We start from the raw sequence: 20,724 nt of genomic DNA, 5'->3' as shown, positions 1-20,724 counted from the left end.
CCTTCTTGTCTACAGTGTGAATAAGTCCTTCATAAACACCAAGGATGGTGAACTTCGGAACAAAGGTCTACACCCATGCGCCCATTCCCGCTCCTGGAAGTGACGAAAACGTAATGGCGAATCCTGGAGGCGTGGTCAGATTAGCTTTCTTGTGTGGCAAGGAACCTAGAGGAATCTTACATGTACAAGATAATGTCAAGGACACGAAACAGAGGTCAGGAACGCAAAATTTTTTGTATGATCTTGACTACTTTCTAAATTAATTTAACTACTAGTATATCATTTAGATAACTGTGAGGTCAGTGTAATTATTCTATAATTGCTCTACACCTATATCGTATTGTTTTATGAACTTTTGATTATGAATATTTTTTGTAATGTCCATATGTGTCACTGAACAGAAACTAAATGGTAGATGTCTAGCCTTAAGGATGCTCTAAACACTACACAATGCAGAGTTCTGTTTGCAGCCTTTCAGTGAGTTTTGTGTATTCTGTTGATATATTTCCTGCGTAGATATTTAATGAGGCCGAGTCTTATCAAGTGCGCATGACTTGGTGCAGATTATTTATTTCATGCGCCAATGATTCATCTGCACTGATGTGTATTCATTCATTGAAGTGACAAATTAAGAGGTATTGGACATTGAAAAAATAAACTTAGTAATTAATTCCTAGACGAAGCTAGATGGTCATTTTTCTAAATTACACAATTTTGTGACTTTTAGCTATGCCTTCTATCTTCTTGAATGAAAAAGAACTTTCTAGGGCAGAAATAGAAAAAAAAATATGGAAAATGTAATTATTTGGCGCATTTCCAACATTTTCCCATAGAGTTCAATTGTAAAATTTTACATCATTTGAGATGACCCCCCCCCCCCTCCCGAAAAAAGGGAAAAGGAAATCTTAGAAAATTAAGGTTTACTTTCATCATTCAGTTTTAAAAAGTTTTAACTTTCCAAACACTTCAGTCTCAAGATTCACACCTCCTCCCCCCCCCCCTCACCCCAAAAAAATGGCAGGTTAAAAAAATAAAATAAAAATAAAATATCCATTTGAAGATATGATGCACTAATTCCAATATGTAGAAAATGCATTGTAACCTGAAACAATTTGTTTATCATTTTCAAATGAGCAATATTTTGTCCATAGTAAACAATTTTAATTTTTTTTTTCAGCTGGTCATTCCAAGGCACCTGTTCCCACCTGTGATGTTTCGAAGGTCCGTGTTTGCTATGCTCCTTTTTTTGCTTTGTTTTCTGGATGTTGAATATTGTTTGTTATCTCGGTATCCTTCTGATATTGCTGTTTTTCAAAGAGCAACGCACATGCCGACAATCGATATCGAAGAAAAAACAACAACCTTGAATTACTTTATTTGAGAGGAAAATTTTTAACAAATCGTATCTCATTCATTGTGAGAAAAGCTTTTTCTAGTACCTGATCTATCCTATTCTCTACATAAACTTTACCCTTTCCATTATTTTTTAAATAAATTATTCACAAACTGACAAAATTTACATTTTTACTAGATCAAGAAAAGAACAACAAACACTTATTTAAGTAAGAGTCTTCTCTCCTATCAGGGGGTTATTGAACCTTAATACATGTACTTGCAATATTTTTCTTCTCAGCCTCAAATTCCCATTCCTTCTGAGCAATCTTATCGAGTTCCTGGTAATGCGATAGAGTTCATGTTCATAAAATAGATATCTTCTTTATGTAATAGAGTTCCTATTATTGTGGTAGAGTTCCTGTTAAAGTGTTTGAGTTTCTGTTAATGTGATAGTTTTCCTGTTCATGTAATAGAGTTTCTGTTAATGTAATAGAGTTCAAGTTAATGTAATAGAATTCCTGTTAATATAATACAGTTTCTGTTAATGTAATACAAGGCATTTGAATGTAACAGACAAACAAACAAACAATAAACAAACACTTATTAATGTAGGAGTTATCTCTCACATCAGATGGTCAGTGAATCTTAATATACAGTTTTTGTTGTTGTGAGGTGTGTTGTATTTGTATTATTTCATCATGTATATTATTAGTAACATTAAGTTTCTTGAACATTTCAGAGTGGTCAACATGTTCGGTCATTTTTTCTAGAACATTCTTGAACTTTATTCATGTCCAGGACTTTCCAGGAATATCATGTAGTTACAACTTCTAGAATATTCTAGATTTATATTACTGTATAAATACCCTGTCAATTCGATGCATAGATATACTCTTGTCGTATGAGCACCATTGAGTTACAACTGGGATATATTTTCACTGGGACATTGTGTGCAGCAACGGACACTCTGATGTATGTATTTTTAGATTTTTGCTAAGTTTGTACTTAATGATTTGTATATTACTGTAAATAAATTATAATAATAATAATAATAATAAAACTTTATTTAAAGAAGGTAACCTGGTTAGTGCATGCACTATTCTTCCCCAGGGCCCTCTATATATATGTACATATATCAAATTCAAAATATATACACGTCATCAAGATACAATTCATCATATTCACATACAATTTAGTACATATTATATAGGTTTGAGAATTACAATCACTGAATTATGAATAGAGTGTTCAAATACAGACACATCTTAACAATAACAGTACAATATACGGTATTGAACTCTTATTATGCTTAAATGATTGTACGACAGCTGATAATGTAATTTTCCACATTACGCTTGAATGTTTGTAGAGAATGAGAGAATCTAATTTGTTGGGGAAGTTTATTCCACAGATGTACACCTGAATACTGAAAAGAGGTCTTGAATAAGTTTGTACGAAATTTTGGTAATCTAAGATCATAATTAGTTTCGGATCGCAGGTTATAAGAAGTTGAAGACTGAAATTCAAATAAATTACGAAGATATTCGGGAGTCATTCCACTGAAAATTTTGTATAATAATATGTATTTGTATAGATCAACTAGTTCATAAACTGTTAACCACCCAAGTTTCTCAAACAGTGGTTTAGAAGAAGAATCAGGACTTGCATCAAGGATAATCCTTGCTGCCCTTTTCTGTAATTTAAATAGTCTGTCCATGTCCTGCTTGGGGGCATTACCCCAAACAGTCAAACAATAGTTAATAGATGGTAAAATATAAGCATTGTAATAAAGTTTCCTGGTATGAAGAGGGAGAAATTTCTTAATCCTACGAAGCGTAAATAACTTATAATTAACCGTTTTACAAACTGAGTCAATATGATTTGCATACTGTAACTTATCATCAATATGTACACCAAGAATTTTTCCAGTTTCAACAATTTCAATTGTTTTGTCTGAGGCATAAAGTTGTAAATTTGGATTATCTAATTTTGATTTTCTTTGCTTTGTTCCCATTAACATACATTTTGTTTTATCTACATTTAAAACCATTTGATTTTGAACACACCATTTTTCAATCTCACAAAGATCTGCATTTAGCGTATTTTCTAAACATCGTGCATTTTGATTATTTGAATACAGAGTAACATCATCAGCAAACATATCAATATTTGAATTGTTTACATGTAATGGAAGGTCATTTATGTACAATAAAAATAAAAGAGGGCTCAGAATTGACCCTTGTGGCACTCCTGCTGTGACGGGTTGAATATTGGAGACACATGTTCCAAATTTAACACACTGGGTCCTGTCGTAAAGATATGACTTAAACCATTTTATAGCTGTTTGATCAAATTTGTAATGATTTAATTTCTCTAGAAGAATATAGTGATTCACCAAATCAAAAGCTTTACTAAAATCTATAAATGTAATGCCGATTAGTTCACCACAATCCATTGCATTAAGCCAACTTTCTGTTAGTTTTGTAAGTGAAGTTTGACAAGAATGGAGTTCCCTAAATCCCGACTGGGATTGTGTTAGTAGATCAAATTCATTAGTGAAGTTTTGTATTAGCTTAGCTACATGTTTTTCTATCAGTTTAGATATAGTTGGTAAAATAGAAATGGGTCGATAATTATTTGGGTCAGCTTTGTCACCTTTCTTAAATATAGGTGTTACTTTGGCTTGTTTTAAATTTGTCGGGAAAATACCACTTACTATGCTAGCATTAATAAGATGAGTTAAAGGTTTACATATATATTTGGATGCGACTTTTAGAAGACGCGGCCCAATAAAGTCAATGCCAGCTGATTTATTGATATTTAGAGAATTTATTGTTAAGTTAAAACTGTGTGATTGATCTTTGCTGGCATTTAGGGTTATTCTGACCCACAACAGAATTGGGGGCTCGTCCGGGATCAAGAATTTCTTGCACTTTTGCAGTTCATTGTCAGAATTCTGTTAATTAAATTGTTAAATTTGACTATAAGCCAGCAAAAATCAACATGGTATTTTCGGTCACAAACTTTCTTAGTTCGCCAAGTGTTCAGGTTTTTGATACGTTAAAAAAGGATGACTTGATCGCATTAGGTTTGCATTTTGGGTTAGATGTTAAATCCTCTCAGAGAAAGCAAGACATTAGAATTAAGGTTGCAAACAAACTAGTAGAAGAAAACATCTTTGAAAAATACGATCTTCCAGAATATACAGTTAAAACAGAGTTAGGCTCTTACAAAATGGCAGAATATCAGTTTCAATTAGAGTTAGAGAAAATGCGATTAGAAAGAGAAAAATTAGAAAGAGAAGAGCGAGAAAGAGACAGAGAAAGAGAAAGAGAAAGAGAAGAACGAGAGCGTGAACGGAAATTTGAATTAGACAAATTAGAAAGACAAGAGCACTTTGAGTTAGAGAAATTAAGATTACAGCAGAAACCAGAACCCTCCTTTGTCAAGAATGAATTTGATGCAGCAAAAAATATTAGGTTAGTTCCGAAATTTCAAGAACAATCTGTAGACAAGTATTTTCCCCAATTCGAGAAAGTCGCAGAAAATCTTAAATGGCCACAACACGTTTGGTCAACAATGTTACAAAGTGTACTGGTTGGCAAAGCAGCTGAGGTATACTCTGCACTAGGAGTAGCTGAAAGTTCAGACTATGAGAAGGTCAAAGCAGCAATATTAAAAGCATATGAATTAGTACCTGAAGCGTATAGACAAAAGTTCAGAAAGTATAGAAAGTTTGATAATCAAACATTTGTTGAATTTTCACGAGAGAAAGAAGATTTAGTCGATCACTGGTTTAGATCTAAGAAACTTGTTGAGGTACTGTCGTTGCTGAGAATTGCTGATAATTACTGTTGAGGTACTGTCGATGCTGAGATTTACTGATAGTTACTGAGGTCGTTGTTTTTAACCTGGGAATGGATGAAAATAGCCTGAGAAATGATTATTTGTTTTTTTTTTTTTTTAAGTATTTTAACAAATTCATTACAGTCAATTACAAAATAAATTATTCTAAATAAAAAAGTCACGTTTTATTAATTTGTTTTCAGTTTTCAGCTTTTAATTTCATTATAATTAGTTTTAGACCATAATGTTAACATAAACTTTCAAAAATATTCATGTTTTTTCTTTAAATTTCTCCTTACACGTAGATAACATTATCTGAGGAAAATTATTCTGTTGTATTTGCAGTGGTTTTTTCTTCCCAAGTACTTTTTTAAAAAGTTTAATTTTTGTTCATAGAGGTTAAAAAAATCTCATCTCATATTTTTTTCTCACATGTATGTGTACTGTCATCAAAAGCTTTTTGTGGGTATCTTTAATACTTCAATACAGTCAATGGTTGTAAAAATCTATTTATTTTACCGTTTGGAGAACTGAAAATGCATGAGCACTTTAAGTTGAAAACACCCCCCCTTTCCATTTACTTTTAAATTAAGCTCTCATTTTAACAAGACAGTATTAAATATTTGTCATAAAATCTAGTCCTGAAGCGTACACTTTGTTATTTTATAGAAGAATGTGACAGGGTTAAATAATTAAATTGAAGCATCTTTAATTATTTTTTTTTTGTATATATATATTATGTAGACAGCGCGCTCTAGTTCTCCGATGTTCTCCCTGCGAATTTTATATCATTGTGTCGCTTTCTCTCTCTCTCTCTCTCTCTCACTCTCTCTTTTAAATTAATTGTTAAGGCTTAAGTATTGTACACTACATGACATAAATCTTATGCAGTGAGATTTTCAGTCAATGAAATACACGTCTTTCTTTAGGCTAATTCTTTTTTCATTGTATACAGTTTTAAGTCTATGGGCATATGGCTTCTAATATTATGCGCCACTCCTTAAACATGTTATATGCGGTCAGTCAGTTAGAAAACAAAATAAAATAAATCAGAACTTGAATTAACTTTTTCCATTAATGCAAACTTTGTGCTTGTTGTTCTGGAACATATATGTCAACCACGTGTAATTTAAGTTCTACTTTCGTTTTAGAATCGGGTCAATTATTAGTACATTCTGCCATAGGGATATCGTTACGGTATGCGTTTTTGTAAAATTAGAATTTTGTGCAGAGATTATATTTTTTTAATTCCATTTTTGTCCGAGACCTTTGTATAAACGAACAGTACAGACTTGGTGCTTAGTTATATGATTTTACTTGATTGTAGCACAAAAAGGAGGGGGTGAAATACTGTTTACAATTAAGTGATAGCCGATAGGACAAGGTCTGTTCTTTAGTTGTGTGTTTTAAAAGTCATGCAAGTTATGATATTATACTTATCGAATTTTTTATATGCAAGAACAAAATTATTTTAGAGAATCAATTGCAATGAACTATACAAAATTCACAACTGAAGTAATTATAACATTTATTCATGAGTGCGACACACAACGTCATGTTTCTGACATTCAAAATCAATACATTTAAGGTTTTTTTTTCTCAGATTAAGCGAAGTGGAGCTTCACTGCATCTGAATTGTGAACAATTAATGCTAATATTATTTCAAAAAAGTGTTTCACTAAACAATCTTTGTCTTAGTATCTATGATTGTATATTTTGCACACTTTTTTTTATTAAAAGTGAAGTCAATTACTCGTCTACGTATTTACCGGTCCCAAACCATCGTTAGCAGAGATTCAGAATTGAAAATACATGAGACCACCACCCCCGGGATATTCTTTTATCTGATAAACAAAATATACCCCCCGGCCTAAATTCCCTTACTTCGCATTTATAGCAACCTACACAATTTTTTTGTTTAGTTTCTTATTCCTTATTCGCGCATGCCTTTTAGACCTACTATTATGTATAAAATCACCTACATTTTATATGTTTTTGTGGTCTATGTATACTAATGTAAAATGGTAAAAAGATTCAAATAAATGATTGATTGACTGCAGAAATATGCGTAAAACTAAAAAATGAAATTAAATACTGAAGACAGATAGATCTTTGAGAATTGAAATAATAATTAATATAAGTCTGTACAACGTACATGATGTACATGTACATGTATATATCTATTTTTTTATTATAGTACCAAAGTGTTCTATTCTAAATATTTTTTTCTATAAATTTTATTCGTCATCAAATTCAATAATACGGAATTTTTTTTCGTGCGACCATAAACTTTAAGATTGTTCCAAAGTAGCGAGTACATGTACAGTGTAGGTAGTTTGTTTATTGATAACACCGGTAGCCGTAGACGAAGAACAATAGGTAATTAGTACCCATTGTTACGCTGACCACTACAATTTGCATGGAATATACAAGCTGTACCCCGTTCTACCCCGGGGCTGAAGACATGTACACAATACAGCTATATCACAGGTCGATCACCGATTTCTGATCAATTGAAATCAATTTAAAGGTGTTTTCCTTTCAACGTTTTACCAAGCAAAATTAAAATCGATCAATTTGATCATATACTAATAGTAACATATTAAATTAAGTCTCATTTCAGTTCTTATTTCCCATTCCATAAAATCAAATAAAAAAAAATTAATTGATTCAATAAAAAATGATTTTGTTTTTAAATTTTAAGAGACAAACTAAACACATGTATCTTTGCACTAGGGATTCTTAACCTCTAATTTTTAATCAGTTCGCCCCATTTGCCGGTTCCACATGCATACAGTGTGTACTTGTACATATGTACATGTGGAGGAGTTTAATTCTTGGACGATCTACAAACGTCTACATGACATTCAAATAAATGAATAAATAAATAAATTATTAATTAAAATCAGTGCCCACAGATTGAACATATTCAAACCTGTTTTCACCTCTTAGTTACTTTTTAAACGAATAAAATTTCTTATTTTCGAGCAAGTTTTCAAATATTTCGACAAAAAGAGACCATAAAACTGAACATTTAAAAGATAAATATAATTGTTTTCGAGAAAAAAGGCCTTCAAATACAACAAGTTGTCCAAACTCGACCAGTTGAACTAGTGAAAACGGAACAAATCCAACTTTTCTAACCTGCAGGAAACTTTTTTATCCCGATTTTTTTCCATCCATTAAGAACTTTTTTCTTATTATTGAAAAAAAAGATCACCGATCTCCCTACATAATTTTCTTGGAGTCGGGAAAGGCGGCGATGGGTCTTTTTTAAGCTAGCATAATTTTCTTTTTATTTACAGTTTATTTTTCAATAAGATCTTATGCAAAAGTAAAATTCCATTTTTTTCTGCAGTTAATTTTTTTTTATTAATTCTATTTCTATATATTCATTTTATTAATAATTCATTTGATTATTGTCAAAATTTTCACAAACGTAATGTAGAAATTGAGATCAGCATACATACATAGTCATGTAATTTTGTCAGAAGCAGAATATTTAAAGAAATATGAAAATTTTGTCATGATAATTCAAGTAAAAGAAGTAATAATTGAAGGTTTATATAGCCCTCTGTTTTATTTTAAACCAATTACCAGGTTAAAAACAATGATCACAGTAATTATCAGTAAAACTCAGCATCGACAGTACCTCAACAGTAATTATCAGCAATTCTCAGCAACGACAGTACATCAACAGTATTTATCAGTATTTATCAGACTCAACAGTAAAAGGCAACAGTAATTATCAGTATTTATCAGAAACAACAAAAATTATCAGCAACAACAGTAATAATAACAGTAAATATCAGTATTTATCAGCAACAACAGCACCGTATCAGTAATTATCAAACATTATCAGTAAAATTTGGGATTCTCAGCACTTTTTTCGTCCAGTAGTGTTTGTATCAAGATCTCAGACTAGCAGTAATTCTACAAATTCAGACACATATAAAAAGAGTGGTTCAGGGTCTCAGTCTTTTACAAGTTCCCAGTCTCCATCCCAAGGTGGTTCTAAGTCCGGTCCAGGACGTTTTGAAGGATCATCTGGAATAGGGTCGCTTCCTACTTGTAGTTATTGTAAGAAAAAGGGTCATCTGATCAGTGAATGCTTTAAACTTAAGAGAAAATATGATTTTGACAAAACTCAACCACATGCTTGTGCGGCATTTAAAGGTGATAGAGAAGCCTTAGTTTCGATTTGTTCTGACACTCCTGATGTCCAGGGTTCACAGTCCAGTTCTATTGATTCTATGGAGGATTATAAGCCCTTTATGTCTCAGGGATTTGTTTCACTCGGTGACTCTAGCGAAATAAAACCTGTCCAGATTTTGAGAGATACTGGTGCTGCACAGACGTTATTGTTAGAGGGCGTGCTTCCTTTGTCTGAGCAGACTTCTACTGGTGGGTCAGTTTTATTACAGGGTGTGGAGCTAGGCGTCATTGATGTTCCCCTGCATAGAATTAGTTTGAAGTCAGATTTAGTTACTGGACCTGTTATCGTAGGTGTTCGACCTACTCTTCCTGTTCCAGGCATTTCTTTGTTGCTAGGCAACGATTTAGCTGGTGGAAAAGTTGTACCAGATCCTATAGTTTGTGAGAAAATCACTCCAGATGTCATGTGCGATGATGAAGATGATGACATTTATCCAGCCTGTGCTGTTACTTGAGCGATGGCCAGAAGACGAGAAATGGAGGCAGACAATACTCAAGCCTTTGACGAGACGAATTCCTCTGTTGATATTGATTTGAATGACACTTTCTTATCTGACCTTGATGGCACTCAAACAAGCATGGAACCACACAATATCAAGACGCAAGAGAAGAAAGAACTGTTACCAAAATTTGGTGGTGAGGATGATGAGTTGCATCCACTAGTTAGCCAAGGCAAGGACATCCTCAGCCGAGAACGTTTACTCTCTGAACAACATAAAGACCCAGATATCATTCAACTTAGTAAGAGGGCACTTCCACCAGAAGAGGCTACTAAAGTTGGAGAATGCTTCTATATGAAAGATGGCATCCTTATGCGAAAATGGCGACCACCTGACGCATCCCCAGATGAAGTGTGGCGTGTTGTTCATCAGATAGTGGTCCCAGCTGCTTATCGTCGAGATGTCATGAGTTTAGCTCACGATACACCTATGGCTGGTCATTTAGGTATCAATAAGACTTATAATAGGATTTTGAGTCATTTTTATTGGCCTAAGTTAAGGAAGGATGTTTCTGAGTTTTGTAAGTCGTGTCATGTCTGTCAGATGGTAGGTAAACCGAATCAGAAGATACCATCCGCCCCTCTCCAACCAATTCCAGCTTTTGAAGAACCGTTTAGTCGAGTGTTGGTGGATTGTGTAGGACCTTTGCCTAGGACCAGATCTGGGAACCAGTATTTACTTACCATTATGTGTACATCCACTCGATTCCCTGAAGCCATACCTCTTAGGAATATAAAGGCAAAGAGCATAGTTAAGGCCCTAACCAAGTTCTTCAGTTTTGTAGGAGCACCAAAGGCAATTCAGTCGGATCAAGGCTCAAATTTTATGTCGGGGTTGTTCCAGCAAGTCATGCATGAGTTGGGTATAAGGCAATATAGATCAACTGCTTATTATCCTGAGTCCCAGGGAGCGCTAGAACGTTTTCATCAAACCCTAAAAACAATGCTGAAGACCTATTGTTACCAGTATGAAAAAGACTGGGATGAAGGGGTTCATCTTGTACTATTTGCTGCAGGAAAAGCAGTCCAGGAGTCTCTTGGGTTCAGTCCTTTTGAATTGGTGTTCGGTCATACAGTTAGAGGTCCTTTGAAATTGTTGAAGGAAAAGTGGCTGACTGAGATTACTGATCTTAATCTTTTAGATTATGTGTCTGATTTCAAAGAAAAACTTTACAATGCTTGTAAATTAGCACAAGACAATTTGAAGAATTCTCAGATGAAAATGAAAATGTGGTATGACAAAGATGCCAGAAATAGGGTGTTTAAGCCAGGTGATAAGGTTCTTGTATTTTTACCTATTCCTGGTCATCCTTTACAGGCCAGATTTTATGGCCCTTATGAAATTGAAAGCAAGATCAGTGATGTAAACTATGTAGTTAAGACACCAGGTCGACGTAAAGAGAAACGGGTTTGTCACATTAACATGTTAAAAGAGTATTTTGAAAGGTGTGACCGAAATTCTGTAAAACCAGTTTCCACTTTAGCCAATGCTAAGACTGTTCAAAATTGTATTGAAAGTGATACGAGTGTAGAGATGAATGAGAAAGATTGTAATCAGAGTGTTCGTTTGAAAAACTCAGAAGTTTTGGCTAATTTGGATGCCAAACTTGGACATTTGAACATTCGTCAAAAAGAACAAGTTAAAAACTTGATGAATGAGTATCATCAAATCTTTTCGGATGTTCCAAAGAAAACTAATGCAGCTTGTCATGATGTCATAGTGAGTGACGTTCTGCCTATCAAACAACATCCGTACCGTCTGAATCCAATAAAATTGCAGTACCTAAGAAGGGAAGTGCAGTACATGTTGGACAATGACATTGTTGAACCTAGTAAAAGTGATTGGAGCTCACCATGTATTCTTGTACCAAAACAGGACGGTTCGTACCGATTATGTACAGACTATAGAAAGGTGAATTCTGTTACCAAAACTGATTCATTTCCAATACCTAGAATCGATGACTGTATTGACCGCATTGGAAACGCCAAATTTGTCAGTAAATTTGACCTGTTGAAAGGCTACTGGCAAGTACCGTTAACAGAAAGAGCAAAAGAAATATCTGCTTTTGCTACACCAGATGGACTTTACCAATATAAAGTAATGCCTTTTGTCATGAAAAACGCACCGGCTACATTCCAAAGGATGATTCACTCCCTTCTTCAAGACCTTGAGGGATGCGAGGCCTACATTGATGATGTCGTCATATACAGCAACACATGGGACGAACATCTCCGAATCATGCGTGCTTAATTTGACACTTTAGCTAAAGCAAACTTAACTGTGAATCTTGAGAAGAGTGAATTTTGTCATGCTTATGTAGAGTATTTAGGTCATAAAATAGGTCAAGGTTATGTTACACCCATAATGGCTAAAGTGGAAGCTATTGCAACGTTCCCGATTCCTACAAACAAGAAAGAGTTAATGAGGTTTTTGGGCATGGCTGGGTTTTACAGAAAATTTTGTCCAAATTTTTCCTCAGTTGTAAGTCCACTTACAAATCTTTTACAAAAGAGGGTTAACTTTGAATGGACAAAGGACTGTGAAAAATCATTTCATAAAATCAAATCTGTCCTTATGAGCAACCCAGTTCTGTCAACTCCAGATTTTTCTAAGCAGTTCAAGCTTACTGTTGATGCTAGTGATGTTGGAATCGGGGCAGCTTTGTTTCAAGAACATAGTGATAAGGTAGATAGAGTTGTTTCTTATTTTTCAAAGAAACTTACAAAATGTCAACAAAAGTATTCCACCATTGAAAAGGAATGCCTTGCTTTGTTGTTAGCCTTACAGCATTTTGATGTTTATCTGAATGTTACTTTGCATCCAATTCTTGTATATACGGATCACAACCCCCTGACATTTTTGCATAAATTGTCAAACAAAAATCAAAGACTGACTAGATGGAGTTTGTTGTTACAAGAATACAACATAACTATTAAGCATATCAAAGGCAAAGACAATGTTATTGCAGATGCCTTGTCCAGAGTATCATGAACAAATTAGATTTTGTATTAATGTACATAAATTTTATGTTTTCATTGACATTCAAACTTTTTAAGGGGGGAGGTGTTGTGAGGTGTGTTGTATTTGTATTATTTCATCATGTATTTTATTAGTAACATTAAGTTTCTTGAACATTCCAGAGTGGTCAACATGTTCGGTCATTTTTTCTAGAACATTCTTGAACTTTATTCATGTCCAGAACTTTCCAGGAATATAATGTATTAACATTTTCTAGAATATTCTAGATTTATATTACTGTATAAATACCCTGTCAATTCGATGCATAGATATACTCTTGTCGTATGAGCACCATTGAGTTACAACTGGGATATATTTTCACTGGGACATTGTGTGCAGCAACGGACACTCTGATGTATGTATTTTTAGATTTTTGCTAAGTTTGTACTTAATGATTTGTATATTACTGTAAATAAATTATTGTTAAGTTTTAAACTGTGTGATTGATCTTTGCTGGCATTTAGGGTTATTCTGACCCATAACATTGTTTTCAGCCTCAATATCCCATTCCTTTTGAGCAATCGTATAGAGTTCCTGATAAAATAATAGATTTCCTCCTAATAAAATAAAGTTTATGTTCATGTAATTGAGTTTCTGTTCATGTAATTGAGTTTCTGTTAAAGTAATAGAGTCCCTGTTAATGTAAATTACCTCAACAGTCTCCAGATGTACCTCAACAGTCTCCAGATATACCTAACGCGTCTCTGGCTGTACTTCAGGAGCCTCCAGATGTATCTCAGGCGTCTCCAGATGTACCTAACCAGTCTCCAGATGTAGAACAGGTAACTATTTGTGTACTCTTATTTAGTTTTATCACAATAATATTTTGATTTAATCAGGAATAAAAAGAGCCGTCTCAAGTTTCATAATATAATTTTTGAAAAAAACTGGTATATCATAAATTTACCACAATAAACATGATTATCGTTTATTTATCTATGGATACATTTCATTTTTTTTTTTTTTTTTTTAGGATATTGCTACTCCCAAGGAAACCAGATCTGTGGGGTGTCAACGTTCCCTCCAGAAGCCACAGAGAAGGTCCCATTATACTCAGACCAAGTGGAAGACTTGTGATAAAGGTAAGTATCCATAACGACAAAATTCATTGGTAAAATTTGGCATGATATCCAGACAATCCTTATTTTAATGTTGACTATAATTCTGTATTTAATAAAACTTATTCTATGGATAAAATATTAGATTTTGCTATTTTGAAATGATACTAATACATTCAGTTTTTTTGTAGAGGTACAGGCTGTCCCAAAGGTGAAAACTAGGGAGATTGGCGTGAGTTGTAATCTACTACCAGCTCCTCCTTTACATGCTCAACCTATAGAAGTTCCTGTCAACTAGTCATTTGCCTCAGAGGAGACTGAAAGTGAGCAGGATGAGCTGGAGGAAACTGACTATTCCTTCGAGTCGACCGAGTCTGATGAAACTGTGGAGAGTGACCTTGGGTAATCCTGAATTTTTTCTCAGTCACTAATAATTTAAAAATGTCACAAAAATGGGAAAATCACAACTCTCTGATTACCATTAATTTTTCCTATAAAATTAGATCATATTTTTATTATATTTTGTCAGTTAATAATGTCGAACAGTACAAAGGTTTGAAGCATCATTGTAATATATATAATATTTTTATTTCAGGAGCGATCGTGACAGGAAATTCCTTGTTTATGAGTGTCAGCTTATGGAACTCTTTGCAAATTGTCCCTCCTGTGCACAGCCAACATATGGGGAGATCAAACAACTGAAGGGATCCTTCATCTCCATCACTCAAGACTGCAGATTTTGTTTCTACCAGCGGACTTGGAGTAGCCAGCCCCTAATTGGTAGCATTCCTGCGGGGAATTTCGAAATATCCTGTGCATTGCTGTTTTCAGGATCTCTTCCAAGCAAATCAGTCAGAATGTTTAAGTTCTTGAACATGGCTTCCATCTCCTACAGGACCTTTATGTATCACCAACAGTGTTACCTCCATCCAGCAGTGACTGAAGTGTGGAGAGACCAACAAGCCTCTTATGTACAAGAAGCACGGGCGTCGGGGCGGCAGTTACATTTAGGTGGAGATGGAAGGGCAGATACACCTGGCCATTGTGCCAAGTTTGGTAGCTACACGCTTATGGACCTAGCAGAGAATGTGGTGGTCGATCTCCAACTTATACAGGTAAATACAATTATGGGTGATAAAATGTTATTTTAATTGTTTAATGATTATGTAAGAATTTTTTCTTCTCTATGGTGTAAATTAAAGTGATATTAGAACTGTAATTTATTTTTTAATGCATTTCAGAGTAACGAAGTAGGGGGGAGTTGCCTTATGGAGAAAGAGGGTTTGATCAGAGGAGTCCGTTACCTTGAAGAGAATGGTTTACCAATCAGCCAGATAGTAACGGACAGACACCTTCAGGTTGCGAAGTGGATGCGGGAGAACCTGCCAGATACGACACATAGCATCGATGTGTGGCATGTAGCAAAAGGTATGAAAATAAAGCGTTACTTTTTCTATTGGTGGGAGAAAATGTTGCACATTAATCTTGATAATGTTAAAGCATGATATAAGCGTTACTTACTGGTAACATAATTATACAGGATGAACATATAAGTTATGTTTTAAATTTTAGGATTTAAGAAGAAGCTGTTGGCCCTAAGCAAAGAAAAGGATTGCGAGCACCTAAGAGAGTGGATAAAAAGTCTGGTCAACCATTTGTATTGGGTACCCTCCTCAGCACCTGATGACGAAGACAGTGAGCTCAGATGGGAAAAGTGGACCAGTATTACCAACCAGGTCCAGAACATTCACGAAGGTCATGGGCAACATTTTCAACGGTGTGAACATGGGGACCTTGACCCAGCAGCTAGACGAAAAAGATGGTTAAGACCAGGTAAGATCCCTTATACAATCCTGCAAGTTCCTACATTTACTATAATGGAACAAAATTAAATTTGGGGGTGGGGTATGACTTAGTGCAACATGTATAAAATTAAAATAAAAATACCAATTTTTTTTTCATATTTTAAATTTGAAAATTTTTAGAATTAAAACATTTTTGTATCTTTCAGGAACCAAAGTGATGGAGAAATTAGAAGCGATTGTCAATAGCAGGCAGATGAAGAAGGACATCCCCATGCTCTCATCATCATTTCAAACCTCCAGTGTAGAGGCATTCCATTCAGTAATCAATCAGTTTGCGCCCAAGATGTATAAGTTCTCGTACTTTGGAATGCAAAGTCGGTACGTTGTCTTGCTTATTGAAGAAAACTTTTACCATTTATATTTCCTACTGTACACAGTCATTACAAAGAGACAGTGACATACGGGGAAAAAATATGATTTATGATAATGTGATTTACATAAATAAATTATTAACAAATTGTTTTCAATTATAGCTTGGCCTTAGCAGCGCTTCACTTCAATGAGAATTCCAGTAAGGATCAGGCAGCAACAAGAGAGGGGAATCTTCAATACAGCATTGTATTTCCAAAGCACAAAAAGGGGGACTACACTGTGAAGAAGGTCAAGACGCAAAGTACTTATGGTAAATTTATTTTATATCTTCATTGTAATATCACAGATAAATATATACATACAAATATTTAGGTTTAACATATGGTAATTTAGACTGGATGGACATAAATTCTTTTACAGAGTATGTCGATGTTCTTACAAATGCTGCTAAGACAAGGGCCAGCAACATGAAGATGCCACAGTGTGGGGACCCTAGAGTTGCGCCACCGCCCCTGTGCGACCAGTATGTACTCCCCGAGAAAGACGATGCGGTGGGTCAGCTGCTTACAAGGTTCCGTAGGAATTAGGCCATGCCGAATCCTTGGTATGCACCATCTTCCTCTGGATACGTGTCCCGGATTTTCTGGACTGCACAAGCAGGAAGTGGTACCCGTACTTGTCTCCCCAACCATCCCCAGCACCATCTGGCCAGTTGCCTGTAGCCTATGTAACGCATCCGCCTGTAAAATATTACAAGATTAAAACATTTTTTAATGAAAAAATCCACTATTCCTTTCATTATATTTTTGTAATTATATCTAAGTGTGTTAGGGCATGTGTATGTTAAAGATTGTTATTGACTTTTACTGTTGTTTATGCATTTTAAGTTATTTTTTTATTCCCTGTTTTGACTACTTTTTTTAATAGACTATTGTTGTTTTGTCAGTTTTGTTTATGAATTTTCAGTTATTTCATATTGTTGATGTCTGTTGTTATGATTTTTTAAAAATTATTTTTATTTTTGTTATTTTGTCTGTTTGTTTTGTGTATGCTTTTTCAGTTAAACTTTAGTTTTGGATTAATTTTGCTGTTCATTCAAGGTAAAGTACTTGCCTTTTGGCTATAGATTAAGATATATTATTCTTGCATTGTTTTTGACTTTTTACTTATGTACAACTTGTAGGGGGGTGTTAAATTATTTCTTTGTTATTGTTTCATTCTTGCATTACTTGCAAGTTGTGAATTTTGTATGTTTCGTTTTGACCTTTAATGGTACTTTGTTTGATATACATGTATATGCAAATCGGTTTTTGATCTATGGAATCTACAATTCATGCAGGCATGATATACATCTATATATAAAGATTTTACTCTTGATCTCAAGGAATATTGTTTATATATTTTAATGTTGTCTCATTCATTAAAGATTCTTGAACTGATGAAACCTGACTTCATTTTTTGTCTTCAATCAAATTAAAAATCTATATATTTTTGTAGTGAACAATATTCAAATTATAATCTGCATTTCAAATGACAATGATACTAACCGATTAGTTTCGGGGAGTTCTTCATACTGTTGTAGATACACATAGTATGCAGTACGTAGAACTGATGGATGGAGACAGACTGGTTGGAAACCATTATGCTCTGTGATGCAGGGCTTCCCGGGATCCTCCTCAAGTACAGTCATTACTTGTGGAATTTCCTGGCAGCACACAGACTCGGCAATAGTAGTCATTGGGGGGCAGCGACCACAGTTGCACCTAAAAATATATCAGTCTGTAATTCTAATAGGAGAGTGAAATGTTTCAACTTTGAAATAATAAATTACTTGTGATCTGAATATGTTAATCAAAGTTAGTTCAGTCATGAACTTTGGGGTGGGGGTAAACATACCATACTTGTAACAACTGACAAGTTCTCAAAAGAATTTGCTTACAAAAACCTTGACCAAAAATTGTGATAACTGGTACAATAAATTATCCATTTAAAATTCAATAAATAATTTTAATTCTGAAAGACATGTTGCATTACAAAATTCAAATTGAATGTAAGAAAAAGGTTTTCTTATTTTAGTTTGTGTAAAACAGAGGGCTGCCAGAACAGAGCTCTGGTCTGGTAATGGTGTAATACGTGTATGCTATGTACATTAGGAATTTGTGATTTTTACAAGTTAGAAACCATGATAAAATATTCTAATGAAAAGTCCACTATCGTTAGATACTTTAATTTTATCGGATAAATAGTTTCCATAGGCCCCTTTTTAAGATTTAGCGATATAATTGCTAGACTTCTGTAGGAAGCCATGTAATATCATACCCCACACCTAGTTTCAATGAATATATACAGTCATCGTAGTAGAGATAACAGAATATTTATATTTATAATTGATCATGAACATATAGCCTAACTTCAACAATTTAAATAATAATATAAAAGCCCATTAGTAACAAATATAGGATAGATAACTACCAGTCATTGTTCCCAAGTCGATCTTGATCTGTGGCTTCCGGGGAACGTCCTGCCGCTGATTCCTCGTCTGAACTCGCTTCAGGCTCAAAAAGATACGGTTGTGTGCCCAAATTGGTCATCTCATCGATCGGTTCCTCAAAACTTGATGAACCAACCTCCCCATCGCTGTTTTCTTCACTATAAACGCTACAATCGCTATCTGTATTCGCCGCCATCGTCCTCGTAGTGACGTCACAACAACAGAGCCTCGTTTTCGACTGTTTCTATTTTCTCTTAATTAGATTTCCGGTGCAGGTAAAAATAGACATTTTACAAGCGGAATAACTCTGTTAATACCGCGCGGATTTCGATGCGGTTTTTTGCTGTGGTCATTTTGTGGCGATCGTAACAAACAGAAATTATTACAGTAGGCATTGCATATACCCTTTAATGTAATAGAGTTTAGGTTAATGTAATAGATTTTCTATTTATATAATACAGTTCATATTATTGTAACTTCCTGTTATTGTGAGAGTTCCTGTAATAGTGATCCTCTTAATGTGATAGAATGATATAGGTTATGTCTGGTTAAGGGCTGTAGCAGAGATAAAACCAGATTACTGAACATATCCATGCAGTAATAAGCATTGGGCTTGCTTTACATTCAAACATTCTTAATTAGAGGATTCTTATCTGCCGCTAGCATTTCCAAAACAAAAACATTTCCGAGGATTTAATGGCAAACGCATTTTTCTTTAAATATATTCCAAGTTTCTCTCTCTCTCTCTCTCTCTCTCTCTCTCTCTCTCTCTCTCTCACACAATTACATTTCTTCCTTGATAATGTTGAAAAAAATCATCTCTGAAACCAAGAAAAAAAAATAATTCCACTATATAATTGCCTGTATGTAATTTCGAAGCAAACCCTCCTTTATGTTTTTTAAGTTGATATGGGCTCTTTTTTCTTTTTTGTTTGTACTTGAGATTTAGAGTATGTAAGCATAGTTCGATATTCGATCTTAAATTACGATTTATCAATATTCAAATCAGATTCAAACCTTTTAAGACTTGTATTTGTATATAATAGTTATTGTTACCTTAGAGCTAATGCGCAATTTCATGCACGTTATCGTCTCAGTAGTAAATAGTTTAACTATATATCAATTTCAATTTCCAGAAAAGAAGTTTTCTTCAAAAAGAAGGGTTTACATAAATTTCATTTCTAATCTAGACACCATTATATGCTTCTGAATGTAAGCCAAACAGTTTTCTAAAACTTAATTTAATTATTGTAAAACAAGTTGTCTTGATTTATTTTGTTCAACATCGAAACCAAACTAAATGTAGGGGGATTTCAAGACTCAGTCAGTAAGAAATTAAAAAATTAAAATTTTCGTTAGATTATTCTAAAATCACGATCCACTTCTGTTCTCTTACTATCAATATATTTGGTGAGTACTTTTTCTTTCTCCTCTAAATCTAGGACGACCATGTGCGCCCCCTGCTGGTGACGGAATTCACTGGAATTCAACATGGACGTCGGTTCCTTGTGGAAAAATAAATACCAACCACTCACATTGATAAATCCCGGGGAGCATATCAAACCTCTGTTTCGGATATCCCATGCTAGGGGAACATTGTAAAGATTGTGAATTAATGGCGATCAAAACTGTCAAATGATATACATAATACAAGAGTATATTCGTCATCTAACAGGTTATGCTTCAATCTTTAAGATGTTCCAACTCTAACAATTTCATGTTTTCAACTTATATAAAGTTTCATGCACTTCAATTCACATCAACAAGTCATTGTAAATACATGTATGTTAAAATGTTAATGATAACGTTTGAGGAGTGAAGTTTCTTTTATATAAAGCACTACCTGTATAATGTAGATATACCTTACAGTTAAAAAATGTTATATAGTAAAACATGGGTTAAAACAAGATTCCTTCCTTATATTTTTATTTTGGTGTAGACGACCAGACAATTTTTCCTACCAAAAATGGCTTAAAATTGAGCATATTTTAAAAGCAACTTCAAACGAGGTAATATCGTCATATTTCTTTCAGAAAAAAAAACCTATTACCAATTTTCAAACAATTTAAAAGTAAATAACCCCT

At 34.1% G+C, this 20,724-nt stretch overlaps 2 protein-coding genes across 3 annotated transcripts; one reads left to right on the top strand and one right to left on the bottom strand.

Moving 5' to 3' along the window:
• The first annotated feature begins 13,568 nt into the window (after positions 1 to 13,568).
• On the top strand, positions 13,569 to 16,736 carry LOC134250245 (uncharacterized). Of its 2 annotated transcripts, none has more exons than XM_062732602.1 (9): positions 13,569 to 13,696; positions 13,888 to 13,996; positions 14,164 to 14,374; positions 14,568 to 15,087; positions 15,214 to 15,400; positions 15,545 to 15,805; positions 15,984 to 16,155; positions 16,311 to 16,450; positions 16,570 to 16,736. In XM_062732602.1, exons 4-9 carry the CDS (start codon positions 14,611 to 14,613, stop codon positions 16,734 to 16,736), a joined length of 1,404 nt encoding a protein of 467 aa, XP_062588586.1. In that variant the 5' UTR covers positions 13,569 to 13,696; positions 13,888 to 13,996; positions 14,164 to 14,374; positions 14,568 to 14,610. The 2 variants fall into 2 exon arrangements, with proteins under 2 accessions (XP_062588586.1, XP_062588585.1); XM_062732601.1 differs by having other exon boundaries at positions 16,311 to 16,459.
• On the bottom strand, positions 16,733 to 19,045 carry LOC134250247 (uncharacterized). Its single transcript, XM_062732603.1, has 3 exons — positions 18,622 to 19,045; positions 17,697 to 17,912; positions 16,733 to 16,889 (listed from the first exon to the last, which is right to left on the bottom strand). Exons 1-3 carry the CDS (start codon positions 18,834 to 18,836, stop codon positions 16,733 to 16,735), a joined length of 588 nt encoding a protein of 195 aa, XP_062588587.1. The 5' UTR covers positions 18,837 to 19,045.
• Between the last annotated feature and the right edge of the window lie 1,679 nt (positions 19,046 to 20,724).

This window comes from Saccostrea cucullata, unplaced genomic scaffold (genome assembly GCF_032062105.1).
Source record: "Saccostrea cucullata isolate Sc308-1 unplaced genomic scaffold, CSIRO_AGI_Scuc_v1 ctg1601, whole genome shotgun sequence".
Taxonomy (NCBI): domain Eukaryota; kingdom Metazoa; phylum Mollusca; class Bivalvia; order Ostreida; family Ostreidae; genus Saccostrea; species Saccostrea cuccullata.
Note: the sequence above shows the minus strand (reverse complement) of the source record. Positions and strands in the feature narration are given on the sequence as shown.